Raw genomic sequence first — 14,721 nt, forward strand, 5'->3', positions numbered from 1 at the left:
GGAAGAGTCAGCTTGGTCAGCGAAGAGGTGGTTCCAGGCAGCTTAATAGTGTTTTCTTCTCTCTTCAAATTTCTAGTATTTAAGAAGAAATGCTACTGTAACTCCAGGACTAGAACAATCAGCAATTACTATGGTGAATAATTTTGTTACTTTTTGTTACGTTTCAGTGCAGGAGTTGCATCTAGTTTAACAGCAACCTCAGTTTATCCAAGCGGAGACAGACCTTGTCACTATGGAAACACCAGCACACTTGAAAAAGATTTTGCAAGGAAGGAAGGTCGGTTCCCTTACAGAATTCTGTAAGGTAAGGGTAGGTGTTTCATATTTTCCAGCATGTGCAAGTCAACAGGAGAGGCAGACTTGAAACAAATTTTCATTTTCTACACAGGTGGAAACTGGCTCATTTTTATTTCTTGGAACAAATAAGCTCTTCCGCAAGGTGCCTTCATCTTTGCAAAGCTCCCTGCCAGCAGCAGGACAGAGGAAGATTACCGCAAAGTCGTAATTGCAGCAAAGAGGCTGTTATGTCATATGATAATTCTAGGAAATTCATCTTTATATTTGGAGCCCTCAGATCTAGACAACCGGTACAAAATGTGTAATAGGAAACAATTGTTCACTGTAATCAAACACTAGGACAGACTCCGTACGGTACCTTCACGTGTAAGGGATGTCTCTGCCCTCTAACCCTTGCCACCTATCCCTACCCCCTCAAGCCCTCCCAAAAAAAAGACAACTCACTAAAATCTGACAATACCTTTCAGACTCATGCAAAAAATTGCAATGTTCTGGCTAATCACAAATTAATCTTCTATTTAGGCATCCAGAAAAGAAAGTTACATTAAGGGGATATTATAGTGATTGTTTCATCTAGTGTTTCGTCTCTGAGCTGTCCCTTTTCTCTCTCGTTCAAATTCCCATGTAGAGTCAACATTTCCACAGTAACAAAGCCCTGAAAAAAGTCAATCTTTACACTTAATTGGAGAAGCTCTCCTGCACTGACAGTCTCAATAGCCTCATCCATATTTAGTGATGGTACAACACGCACCAGGTGGTACCAGTTTTCACGTGGTGGTACCAGTACTGTGGTACCAGTTTTCAATAATATCTACCTGAGTTCCAGAGGAAAATACGACTAGTAGTCACTTAATGTTCTCCAAAGGGGAGCAGGGAAGAAAGAGGAAAGCAGCAGCTGTGAGGAAGCATCCACAAAAATACAGTGGATGCTTAGTCTGTTCTTAGGTAAAAGCAAAAACTAGAAAGGTTAGTTAGGCTGCCCCCTTGTTCCTAGAATGCACAAGTGGCAAATGCATTTTAAAATTGTACATTTTTCCAGGCAGGTTATGGGCGTCATGCTAATGAATATTCAAGGTAGCTTTAACAGCAACTGTAATAAAGCCAAAGAGTTTTAGATTCTCAGTGGAACAGAAAACACTTTTTTAATATAGCTTTTATTTTACCCATACACAGTTTCCCAGCACATCATGGCCAAAAAGCAGCAGTTTACTGCATTTTGGATGGCTAAAGAGAAAAGGGACTATGTAACAAAAGGGAATAGTGCAACAGTTTTGAGGTTGACAGATTTCCATCTTCCCCTACCCCAATACATAGAAGAGCAAATAGAATCTTGTTATGTCTATAATTTTTGGTTGCAATGTTACTAAATTTATATAAACATAAGTTATAAAAAGGACAGGGCATAGAAACAGTTTACAAATAAGTTAATTTCAATTATTTCAGTATTCACATTAGAAAAATATACATTTTATATAGCCAGCCTTTTTCCAGAAGAAAGCATATACCGTTTTCTAATTTATGGCTCCAATTCACTTTGAGAGAGCAGAACTTCTTCACTTTGGCCATGTGCTTCTATTGCCAGTAGTGCTTCCACAGTTTCCAAAGGTATCCCATGAGGTGTGCGAATGTGCATCGTAGTGCCATCGGAATCAGTCACAATAACAATGTCTTCTGCCTGAGACAAAACAGCAGGATCTGGGTGAGACAAAATAAGTCCATCTGTAGTCTGAATAAAAATCTGTTCGTGTCCCTGAGACAAAAAGTCATGGCTCTCATCAGTAATCTCAAAAGCTACAGTTTGATCTACAGTAACTGCTGCATTCTCCAGCTCCCGGGCTTCCCCTGTCCCACAGGGGAATTCACACATGTTTTCACAAGGGCTTTCATGGCTCACATGAGCAGATGAGGAGGCATCCTGGACAGCAGTGCTGTGGGGATGCCTTATTGGCACTACATTTGGTACAAAAACTTTTTCCAGTTGCTGCGTCTCAGTGATACTAGCACCGTGAAGCAGTTCAGGATGTTCTTTAATCGCAAAGTTCTGCTTTTCTTCTTGTAGTTGCTGATATTTTCCATTTTCTTCTCCCACTGGCGAGTCGGCGCTCCGCATGCCCGCCGCACCCTGCGCTACAGGGCTGCCGAGGTGGGAAGCTGCCAGGCCAGGCGCCCTGTCCTCTCCCACAAGATGTCCCTGAACTGCTTCTGGGGAGGCACCTGCTCCCGCCGGCAGCGCAGCCTCGCCGCTTGGCACAGTGGTGTCACCTGCAGCACCCACTCCCTGTACAGCTGCGGGCTGGGAATACTCCGCCCTGATCTCCATCATCGGAGAGAAGGCGCCCGCATGTTCAGCAGTGACTCTAGCTTCTGAATCAACATGTGCCTCTGCTGTGGGTAATATGCTTCCCGTTGAGCAGCACATGATATCTCCATCTTCTGAGAGCAAGATTTCCCCATTTAATGGATGAAAACCTAAAAAAGTGAAAAAATACCATTTGGTTGGACCATCTACTACTGCAAGTCCAAAAAAGTAATTTTTCTTGGAGGAAAAAATAAACTGCTTCTGTCTTTTCCTCCCCACAAATTAGTAAACTTCAAGTGTCTTAAAGTGTCACAGTAGTTCCCATGAGAAGGACAGTATAAAATACTTTTAGCATTTAGATAGTGAAATGTAAAGTCCGTTGGTATGGAGATATTTAATCACATTAGAAGCAGCATTTTTCTGGGAATTCTGAAGATAACCTGGTCCGAAACCAAATTATCTCCATCTGGCACACAGCCAATAACATTAAACAGCAAGGAATGCGCCACAGACAAGGTTGCCAGCTGCTTATCCATGTTACCATTAGTAAATTGACAGACACATTCAAACTAATGAAATTTCTGTTGATATTCAAGCTCAACTGGGATTCAAACGTTACTGATTAACTACCTATCTAGTGAGCTGTGCTAAGAGCCCCAGAACACCTGTCGTTCGGCCTTTGACAGAGAGGTAAAACACTAGATGTTTAAATGAGCGTCCTTTACCAGTCATTGGACATGGACTAAGGGCTCTCAGCCACCCAGCAGGTAGTCAAACAGTAACCTGGAGTGCAGCAGCACACACATTGTCAGTTTGAATTCCTGACCATTAGGAGGAACAAGTACATTTTGCTGTGAAAGAGATCACTGCACAACAAAGGAGATGAGCAACTCAGAAGGGCCAGTTAAGCTCTCTGCACTGGAGACTAGCAAAAGGCCTACCAGCAGGTGCAAATGAAATATTACTAATTAAAAAAATAATAAAATCACAGCCCTTGCAAAAATCCTAGTATAACAAGAAATAAGCCTGATGATGCAGAGAAAGAAAAGTATCTTCAGAGAAAAAAAAAAAGTAAACTAAAGAAAAACAACTTGAGAGAAAAGCACACAAAGGACAAAAGCAAAGCAGCTTATAGCAAGAGCAAAGCAAGATTTCAGAAAGCAAGAGGATGGCAATGGTAGGTGTCTCTCTAGAGAGGGGAGTCTTTCACAAGCCTGTTGTGATGCCTCTGAATACAGCAACACTTTCAAATAAAAGACCAGTGGAGTTTGGGGAGCTGACAGCAGGGACCCATCTTCCTTTGCTCACTAATCCACTGTTACCTCTGAGGTAGCAGGGAGAAATGGAGAGGAAGAAGGGAGAAGGAAGGGAAGGACATGCCCCCAGGCAAGACTGTCATGCAAAAGGTATCTCAGTTCCCACCTGCAGCTTCCCCATCTCCCGTGGGATGTGGCATCGCCCTTGCCAGCCCCTGCCTTCCCCCAGCATCTATAAAGCCCTGCGGATTCTGTTCGTGCCAAGGGCTGCCGCCTGCTCCTCCCCGCTCCTCCCGCGGAACTTGGGACAGGGTCAGGCAGGGCAGGACTGTCACCCCAGCACTCCAGCAAGCAGCATCAATAGCTGAAGTATTGGGCGTTTAACTGCTACTGCCCTCGTGTTAGCGCATCAATGCTTCCCCCCCTCGCCCATGAAGCTTCTTCCATTTAAACAGGACCTTTAGGAAGGACCTGGCAAGCAAGTTGAGAAATTAAACCTTAAGACAAAAACCACAGTAGCTTGAAGAACACAGGAATTTGTTCAGCTCCTCCATGAACAGAAGAGAATCGGTAAATCTGAAGAGGTTACCATCTTTTTCAAACAGTGTACACAAATTTCCACTCTTTGCCTTCACTTCATCTTGACTGGCATAAGCATTATTCACATTCTCCATTACGTCTTCTAACTTGGTCCTTTTGGCTGATGGCAACAGTTCCTCCCCTGAGCTCTGTCAATACAAGAGATAATTAACTGGCTGCCACCCACAGCAGCTGGCAATATTGGAAGAGATCACAGACGAACTGTGGGAACTTGCACGCTCTTGGAAAAAGCATTTGCTCTCAGGGTCTTCCTAAAAGGCCAAAGTTTAACACAGCCATCATACTTTTCCAAAATTCCACTGATTTCTTTTGATACCTCATTGAAACAACTCCCCCTTGCTTAAAGATCCAAATGCCTCAGTGAGACACTGGAATTAGCTAAGATGTGATACCTGCTTCAAGCTCCCTCTCCAGCTTCAATAAAAGGCCATGAACAGCTCAGCCAGCACCTTTCAGTTAAGAAGTGAAAACTGATCAGTTCACAAATTTAAACATGAGCAGAAAAGGGGCAAGTGCTAGTTTTATTTCTGCTCCACTAAGGACAACTCTGGGCTAAATAAAAATAGTTGATGGGAAGGACCAAAGAGAAGGCACTCTCCAGAAACAGATTGCTCCTTACTACAGCTGCAGACAGTCCAAAACAGGCTTGTTAGAAGGAAAGGAGCAGTTTCCATGCACCTCTGCCAACCACCAAATTAGTAGAGCAATCACTTCAGCACCTGGGCCTGCTGCACATGAGCTCATTTACTCCATCACAAATCACTAAAAACTGAAGTTCAATATTATGAGGGTTGAGGGGAGAGTGGAGGAGGGAAGGGGCGTTTACTACTGTTAACACAAATTTTCTTGTCTTTATCATGACATCCTGACAAACTGTTCAAATGTCTTCCCAAAATACTTTAGCCTGCTAGTTAAGATGCTCTGCTATGGTACCAGAGTGCAGAGAAGTTCTCTAAATGCTTACAAACCGAACATCATGAAAGTCTTACTATAATACAAGTCCTATAATGGCAGTGTGGCCTTATAAGAAGTATTAATTTAGCAGGCTTTAATTCGTCTTGGTTTCATTTTTAAGTTTTCACAAACATATTCCATACCTCAGCTAACCGTTTTTGTCCCAGTATCTCCACAGGCACTTCCTCACTAATCATTTTAATTGTATGTTGTGAACAAGAGTTTACACCTTGCATCTTTTGTCCTCCAGTGAGTATTTCTGTAAGTCCTAGTGATTCAGCAACCTTTAAAAACAGTTACAGGAAAAAGAAAAAGTTAGCCTTTCCAACCCAAACACATAAATACCAAAATACTGATCTGTTCTCTTGAAAATGAACTAGAAGAGTAATTATACAGAGGTCCAGGCTACCAACTAATCATTACAGCTCAGTGACGTATTTAGACTCCCATGTTTTCTACTCATTTTCGTATTAATAGAACACAGCCTTCATTTGAAGGTGAAAATTAAAAGGCAAATTTGTAATAATTACAAGTACTGTGGTTAGATATTGAATCCAGAGTCAGTTACTAAGCACACTATTTCGCGAAGAATACCATCAAGACTCTCCATTATTTACAAACATTTCAATCTTGTGGTTTCTCTTAGAGGCTAAACATTACATTCTTTCCCAAACTCTTTTCCTGTGTTTCAACCCTTATGCAGGTATGCTACTATATGGCTTCCGAAGGTTAATATTTTTTAAAGAACATAATTCTATATCAAGAAGGCACATTAATGCTGGAGAGAAGAAAACAACGTGGCTTCCATTTTAGGTCTACCAACACTGACAGCATCCCTTTAACTGATGCAACTTCTGTTCTCCAGAGGCAAGAATCAGCATTGGTCAATGACAGAAGAGTCAGATGAGCACGCTGCAGTTCTAGAAAGTTTTTTAGTACATCAGTGAATGTCACTTTTCTGAAAAATAAATAGCAACCACTGCCAACAGTCCGTACAGGACTTCATTTCTAGCCCCACTGTTATCAGAACCAGAATCTTATCACTGCCTTTGCTACCCAGAGTTTTCCAGGATGTTCCCTTCTCACAGCAGCTGCAGACACGTATGGGTGCTAGTTCAGAGCAGTATGCAGATGTTGCAAGCTCAGTGCAGAAATGCTTTAATGAGCATGCAGCTTAGAAATTCCTTTGGAGATAATATGCAAAACTGTGTTATTCACTACTGAAATGGGGAAGGGAAAATGAAGATGTTATTTTACAGGATTTTATTCCAAGCAAGAGGAATGAAGACCAAATAAAGGATAAACAAATCCATATCAAAACCAGAACAAAACAAAAAACAACCCCCACTGTCTTTCTACCCACAACTAAACCATAGCAAATCTGGAAAGGGTTATTGAAATAACAGATTGCATCTTTTTAATTAAGGCATTCATTACATTTCATATGGTAGTATGACTATGAACTGCACAGAAGCATTCCATTTGTCCTCATTTTGCTCTAACAGTACTTACCCCCTTTAAATCAAGGCTACTTGTTTTAAATATAGACAGCTTCTTCCTAATCAAATATTAAGGTGTACTACTATGAAGAGTTAATGCCAAGCACACATTGCAGTAAAGTGCAGCTTCATACTGCCCTAGATGTGCAGATACATACCAGTAGGAATACTACTGGAATGGATTTTTTTTTTGATTGGGTGTTCTGCTGTAAGCTAGAATTGTACCTTTATTACAGGTTTCTTTTTTTTTTCCATGATTTTTTGCTGTACTCTTTACAGTTATCTCCCTTTTTTTAATCAAGAAAGATCCTTTGTTCAAATAATTTGACCTTCATGAAAAAGCTTATCAGAGAGAACTAAAGAGGTACAATATTTTAAAAGACAAAATTCCCCCACCAAATCACAGTTTCAAGTGGAATGCCTTATTACCTTCAGATCTTTTATTTCAACAGGCTCCTGGCAACTCAACAGATCGGAATTACTAAGGTAATCATAGGCCATTTTCTTTACCATATTATGCAGCTCTTCAAACTCCCTATACACGTCTGGGAAGTAAGCTCTGGCTGAATGCCCTTTTTCAACCTAGAAACAAGCAAAAAAATAAAAGCTGTTTTCTCTCCATATTTTAAGATTAAATTTAAAATCTGTCAATTTGTTTTGCTCAACATTTTAAAATACTAACTATCAAGTCAAAAGAATACAGAACCTTCAAAAATGCCAGTGGACAAGGCAGAAAACAAGCAAGACTTTCCATCAAAGATCAGTTCTGCCTATAGGAAACAGAAGTGATGTCTAAAACACCTTAAATCTTCACACATCCAAGTCAGGAAATTGAGATACTCTCCAAAGGAGTCTTTGCTATTTATAGTAATAGCAGTCTCCCTCAAATAATTTAACATTTTTGTATTAAGAAAAAAGTCTTACCTTCATCAACAGAAATTCGTATACTGTTACAAGCTTTGTAAGACGTGGGAGAGCCAGCTCCATTAAGTCTTCATTATCGCATTGTTGTATTAGCTGTCAAAAAACATAATGAGTTTATCAGAGTAAAGTAGCCTACAAAGATTTTTCATCCCACGTCCCTAACATAAAATGTCACTACTTTTCAATAAGATGCAAACGCATCTTATAGAAACCTCAGATATGTTTCCATCAGGGTAATTTCTTTTTATATTTTAAACAGACAACATGTAGCATCACAGTACAAGAGGGATGTGGAACTGCTGGAGAGAGTCCAGCGCAGGGCTACAAAGATGATCAGGGGCCTGGAACATCTGCCCTGTGAGGAGAGGCTGAGGGAGCTGGGCCTGTTCAGCCTGGAGAAGAGAAGGCTGAGGGGGGATCTAATCAGTGTATGTAAGTACCTCAAGGGAGAGAGTGAGGAGGATGGTGCTGGTCTCTCTTCACTGGTGGCCACCAACAGAACTAGAGGAAACGGCTGGAAATTGAAGCATCAAAAGTTCCACGGGAACTTAAGGAAAAAATTCTTAACAGTGAGGGTGACAGAGCACTGGAACAGGCTGCCCAGAGAGGTTGTGGAGTCTCCTTCTCTGGAGATCTTCAAAACCCGCTTGGACGCAGTCCTGTGCCACGTGCTCTAGGTGACCCTGCGTGTGCAGGGTGGTTGGACTAGATCATCTCTAGAGGTCCCTTCCAACCTTAAGCTTTCTATGATTCTATGATTCTACGAGTTTTGTAAAGCACTCGCTGCTAAAAATTCGAGCTAGAAATAAATTTGCTTGTTTTAGACTATATGTTTAAGCAGTTTTGAAAATCAAGGCAAGTGTGACACCAAAAGAGAAGGTAACAAATAATAAAAAAAAAGCCTCAACAACAGTTTATAATCCTCATTTACAGACAATACTCAGTGCCACAAGTTATTGCATACTCATATCAAAAGAGGAGCAATGATAATAAATTTAGTAGCTTTAAAAGATCTTCTGTGCTATGTAGGAAAGAACTGATGGGAAAGGGGAGTAGTCATGTTAACTGCTTAGATTTTTAACCCCTCCTCCATCCTCTGCACAGAGCTTCACTGTTTTTTCTTTTTTAAAGAATATAACATCGCACAACCGCAGTTGTGCAGTATTTCTACTGTGTTGGAACAGACACACAGTAATACCTAGTAATTATTATTCTCCAGAAAAACAGTAGCCAAGAATACATCTAACTGTCAAAAGACCCTCTCTAGACCAAGATAACATTTCTTTTTTCTTCTCTGTTCTGGCAGAAGTATTTTTTTCCTTAAACCTAATTTAACATTTTCTTCTTGGTTAATATCTGAGGTATCATTTTGTCAGCTACTGAGAAAGTCACAAAGGATTTCTGAAAATGCATCCTTGAAAACAAGTTGTCAAAAATAAAAGGAGGGAATGGGTATCTACTTCAGAAGTAATTACAGGAGAGAGCCATACCTCTTTCAACCTAGCTTTTCTTCTGAATACACTGTGCTCTGCTGACACGCTACTGAGGGACTTGGAGGGAGACTGAGCAGGTCTGCTGAGCCTTCCAGAACGTCGGGATCTTCCACCCATCCTTGGTCTGCCTCTTCTCTTAGGCCGTCTGTGTCTTCCAGGTCCTTTTGGCGTTACAGGTGTCCGGGGTCCCGAACTTGTCTCATTTTGCTGCTCTGCCAACAAGCACCTGCTTTCTGCAAGCTTGCAGGTCTTAAAGGAAAAAGGAAAACTGGTTATTCACCATTTTAAATACCGTTTTGAGGAAGGCAAGGTTTTATAATGGAGGTCTTCATTTGGAGAGCTGGATACATGCATAACTAAAAATTGCTGGGGAATAAATCCAACACATTGTAACACAGCTACTTCTGCAAGATATGCATACCATTATTTGTAAAGTTAGCCTTTTTGATCCAGAGTCATATGAAATTCAGAGATTAAAGGAATATGATTAAAGATTTACTTGTGCTAAATATATTTAATATTTTTAAAGTAAAATATGTCCTCTCCTAGCAAAGGTTACAGAAATAAGTCTTCACAGTACATCATATCCATCAAAGACAGGTTGGATTTTTTTAGTTACCACATCAAAGCATAAAGATTCTGTATGAACTAAGAACGTCACACTCAGTGACATATGAAGCTTAGTAATGAAAATTCAAATGCTCTTTTTCCCAAATTCCCACTGTTTAAAAATTCTCAACCCTCTCCAAGAGCATAGCTAAGAAATAGCTTCTGTAATAAGACTACAAGGCAAATTCAAAGTATATTTTCTATTTTTAAAATGATTACGACCTCAGTGCAAATAATGAAGCTATATAATAAAAAATATTGATTGATCAAAGCAGTGATTTTTTTTTACTGAATGCCTCTTTTCTTCCCTACCAAGCTAGAATTTCTAAGCATGACCCAGATCTTTTTTTAAAGTGATGACAGATTACAATAGCACTCAAGTAGTTCAAGCTTCTTTTCATAATCAGTGCATCTTCATCTTAATGTTCAGTAGCTACCCACTATTCTACTAAGCAGGAATACAGAGATTAAATGATTAAGTTAGTTTTAATTATGACATAAACACATGCTGAGCATGGTCTTGTCTGCTTTCCTGTCTATCTGCAAGTTTTAATAAGCAATTTTTTTTTTTTTAGAAAATATTTACTTAGCCAAAAGCTGTATCCAAATCAACGAGTTAAGTGTGCAAGTTTGTAAAATCTGAATGGATATTGTTGAGCAGTGCAAGACTGCAAAATTTATATATAGATATATACCACTGAATGGACATGCTTTTATCTCCCTACCTTCAGTCTTTTCAAAAATACTTAATAGTGTCAGCAGGAATTAAGAAGAATGAGCACAGAATGCAGCTATAAAGCTGCCATTCTAACCTCTATAGCACTCTCAGGTTTTCCTTTACCTGTTCTCCAGCCTGTGAGGCAACCACTTCTTCCAAGCCAACAGCTAGTTCATTTTCATTATTTAAAATGACAGCAACAAAATCTGAGCGTGCTGGGCTTCTAGTTTCCTCTCCTGTTCCACAAGCATTGTCCACAAAAATACTTCCATTAGGTTTATTTAACAGTATTTCTTGAGGTGAAGACTCCAGTTGTCCATGACCTGGATTAAGTTTATAATGTCTTGCTAATCCTCCTTTTCCTATATAGGATTTTTCACAAGTCTCACATTTAAACATTTTGGGTTTCAGATTATAATTTGAAGAACTGAATAACGCATCCTTTCCCTTCACCTTTCCTTCTTCATCATCTTCAATACTCAGTTCTGAGTAGTCATCAGAGTCAGATTGATGACCATCAGCCAAGTCCTCCATTTTAATGAATTTATAATCTTTAGCTTTATATTTTGGAGGCCGCGAAATCCGTCCAGAACGGGTTTTCACTTTCAAAGATTTTTTCAGTTTATCACCTTTTTGTTTTTTTTCAAGGCATGATATCAGAGAATTTGTTGAATTGGCTGCAACCATGGCAATATTTGGAGGCCTTACAGCTGATACTGTGGCACATGTAGTTCTCTGTCCATTTAGCATCTTACACTTGGGAATCTTGGTCACGGACACTGATCCATGAGGTGCTAAAGGTCTCTGCATAAGCAACTGAACTGCAGACTCTGAGGAACTATGGAGGGAAAGCTGCTGCTGCTCAGTCCCTGTTACTGGCTGTATCCTCATTATCGGGGGATTAGCAACGCCAAGTCCAGATACACTGGAATTTCTACCAGCCGACTGACTGAGCGTTACAGTTTTAGACTGGGCTGGTGCCAACGATGGCATCGGCCTTTCGGCTTCCTTCATCTGTCCTGGCGGAACCTGGACACAAATGGCTTCCAGCTGCTGTTCGGGGAAAAAAAGAAAAAAAGAAAAGCACAGTTGAGATTACAAAAGCACAGTATTTATTACCAAAACACAATATTTATTAGGACCATACACATATGGCCTTAAAGCAAAGCATGATAAAACCAACAGACATTATTAGCCCTCCCTTTTATTAGCGTCAAAGCATAAGTTCCCTTCCTTCAAGCTACAGAATTTCCTGAATATTTACAGATGTGGCTGCTGTTCAACTAAAGCCTTTCAAGCCTGGTCTTAGGACAAATTGCAGCTCTGTTCCTTGCAAACAGGGACTACCTGGGCTGAACCACAGCTGCTTAAATGATGCAGCAAATACCAGACCAAGGGCATCTCGCAACAAGCTCACAGCTCAAGAAAACATGGACATGAACAGCAGCACAAGCCTTCTCCTCCTCCACACCATCACCTGTTCAACCTTGCATATCTAAGGATATATATCCATCCTGATGCAAACTGCCACCTCTGCTTAAGACAACCACTGCACAAAAAAACTCCGACTCAGAGCTCAAGGGGCTTTTATAAGAGGGGCCGCGTTATTTACCCGGGCAGCATCAGCTGATCAGTTTAAACAGCCCTCCGAAGGGACGACTGGCTGCGTGCTGAGCCCCGCGGAAACACCGGCCGCAGCGGGCAGGGTCTGCACCGGAACGCGTCTGCCGTAACCCACGCTGGGAGCGCCCCCCGCCTCCCACTGCGGGGCTGGCGCTTACGAGCAAGGGCGGCCAAAATGGGGACTAGCAACGCAGGAAAAGGGGCGCTCGCCCTAGGACTCCCCAGCGGCCCCGTTCCCTGGCGCGGGAGGAGGCGGGCGGCCCCCGCGGCGCGGCCCTGCTGCAGGGCGCCGCACCAGGCCACGCTCTGCCGCCGCCGCGCGCGCGGCGCGAGGCCGCTCCGCAGCACCGGGCCGCGCCCCGGGAGGGCGGCGGCTCCTGCGGCGCCGGGGCCTCGCTCACCTGCTCGAGGACGCTGTGCAGCGCCTCGGGGGGCAGCGGCTCGGCAGGGGGTGGCCCCGCTGAGGGCGCCGGTGCCGCCAGGTGCTGCAGCAGCTGCCGCTGCTCCTCGGCGCTCAGCGGCGCGCCCCGCACCAGCCTCCCGTCGGGCTGCAGGTAGATCACGGCGCCCGCCAGCGCGGCCGCGCTCTGCGCCAGCGCCGCCGCTCCGGGCGGCTCGTCCCCGGCGGGCGGCGGCGCCTCCGCGCCCCCATCCTCGGGAGCCGCCATCTTGGTGGGGCTCGGCGGGCGCCGCGCACCCCCCCCACCGGGAGGGCCCGAGGCGGCGGTGCCCGCGGCGCGCGAGCCAATGGCGCCCCGGCCCGCCCGCTTCATAGGGCGGGGCCAGCGACGGCGGCCTCGCAGGGGCAAAAGGTCTCGGCCCCAGAGCCGCGCGGCAACGCGTGTCGCTCGTCGCTGACAGCCCGGCGCGCCGCGGTGTGTAACAGCTGCGATCCGCTTCTCGCCTGGATAAAATATAGATTTGGAGCCGTAACGCCCATAGTTCATTGACGATAGTGGGGGGAAAAAGAAAAGAAAGTGGCCCGTACGGGGATCGAACCCGCGACCTTGGCGTTATTAGCACCACGCTCTAACCAACTGAGCTAACCGGCCAGTTGCAAACACGTTTCTTCCGTCCGCCATATAACCCCGGGGCCAGGCCCTGCGTCCGCCCGCGTGAACGGCGCGGGACGGCAGGTCCCCGCTGTCGCCGCAGCGCCGGACAGCGGCACGGCGAAGCCGGAGGAGAAAGCGCTCAGCCTGCAGCGCCATCACACACCAGAACGCAGCACGCGCGAGGCAGTGAAGAGTAATAGCTGCCTGTAATGAGACTAGTAATATGAGACTAGTAATGAGTAATGAGACTGCCTGTCGATAGAAGAATCAAAAACCACCAGGGTGCAACACGGCAGCACATCAGCATGTCACAATATACTGCTACATGATGGGACGGTAACATGCCGGATATTTTGACAACTGTCAAAAATCCAATGTATAAAGTAACAGTAATGTTCTGTAAAAACTTTAGAAGCAATTGCACAAGTGATTTCCTCATTCAAATCTGTGCAACTTAGAAGAATATAGAAGTTAAACAGTATTATCTGGAGGTAACACAGGGCTGTATGGCTTCTAGAAAAATCCACATAAGGAATTGGAGAAACTGAAAACTGTAACTGGTGCTAATTTTGTGCTCTTTTATCATTAGTCATGTAAGCCTCAACTCACATGCTTCTTAAACTCCACTGGGATGTATCTGGGATTTAAGATCTCCCTAGTACTTGCAGCTCCTTCTTTTCGCATCAGTAGTAACATCTTTCTGTGTTGTATTTCAGGATGGTCCCTACAACGTTCCTCCAAACACCTGTACCTGAGCTTGGTAGAGGCTGGGTGTTTCAAGAGACATGATGCTATTAAAACCACTGCCGCGTGCCTTCCACATGGTCCTTGTCCCAACCACCTGGGGGAAGCTCCCCTTTCTACCAGCGAGTTTTTAAGCGATTGTGGCGCCGAAGCTCGCGGGCGCCGCTAGAGAGCAGGCGACCATCAGAGATAAACCCCGTTCGTCCCGGCCTGCGGGGCCCGAGGAGCCGCCACCTGCACAGGCAGCATGAGGAAAAACCGACGGCCGCAGGGACCAGAACCACCGCCGCCGCCCCCGTCCTCATAGCGCATTTATCAGGATGAGCCCAGGGCCGCACACATTCATTCCTCACAGGCGCGAGGCTCAACATCCTCATCCGCGGATAAAAGGACAAGCCGACCATGCGGAGAAAACTCGTTTAGCAGAAGCGACCAGACACGCACGGAGCTGCGAGAGGAAAAACCGGCACCACCCGCCACCAACGGCCCCGCTGGCCAACGGCCGCGACCATCCCTGCGCATGCGCCGCGGGGGGGGGAGTGCGCTCAGTGAGCAGCGCACCGCTGCTCTTGCGTCACCCCCTCGGCGCGCACTGCGCGTGCGCCGCCGCCCTGACGTTGGGGCGGGGCTTCCACGAGGGAAGCCGGAGC

At 44.3% G+C, this 14,721-nt stretch overlaps 1 protein-coding gene and 1 non-coding gene across 2 annotated transcripts; both read right to left on the reverse strand.

Moving 5' to 3' along the window:
• Positions 1-1,432: 1,432 nt before the first annotated feature.
• ZNF839 (zinc finger protein 839) lies at positions 1,433-11,726 on the reverse strand. Its single transcript, XM_010215232.2, has 7 exons — positions 10,773-11,726; positions 9,320-9,571; positions 7,830-7,922; positions 7,335-7,487; positions 5,550-5,690; positions 4,442-4,580; positions 1,433-2,766 (listed from the first exon to the last, which is right to left on the reverse strand). Exons 1-7 carry the CDS (start codon positions 11,661-11,663, stop codon positions 1,814-1,816), a joined length of 2,622 nt encoding a protein of 873 aa, XP_010213534.2. The 5' UTR covers positions 11,664-11,726; the 3' UTR covers positions 1,433-1,813.
• A 1,524-nt stretch (positions 11,727-13,250) lies between these two features.
• TRNAI-AAU (transfer RNA isoleucine (anticodon AAU)) lies at positions 13,251-13,324 on the reverse strand. The gene has a single exon. It is a non-coding gene; the product is annotated as a tRNA-Ile (tRNA).
• Positions 13,325-14,721: the final 1,397 nt, after the last annotated feature.

Source organism: Tinamus guttatus, unplaced genomic scaffold (assembly GCF_059628265.1).
Source record: "Tinamus guttatus ecotype Peru unplaced genomic scaffold, ASM5962826v1 Tinamus_guttatus_pri_ptg000048l, whole genome shotgun sequence".
In the NCBI taxonomy this organism is placed as follows: domain Eukaryota; kingdom Metazoa; phylum Chordata; class Aves; order Tinamiformes; family Tinamidae; genus Tinamus; species Tinamus guttatus.

Coding starts and splice junctions, on each gene's coding strand:
- ZNF839 (XM_010215232.2), bottom strand. CDS start 11,663: ATGAAGGAAGCCGAAAGGCCGATGCCATCGTTGGCACCAGCCCAGTCT. Junction 5,691..7,334: donor TTGAAATAAAAGATCTGAAG/GTAATAAGGCAT, acceptor CTGTTTTTAAAG/GTTGCTGAATCACTAGGACT. Junction 2,767..4,441: donor TACACTGTTTGAAAAAGATG/GTAACCTCTTCA, acceptor TCACTTTTTTAG/GTTTTCATCCATTAAATGGG.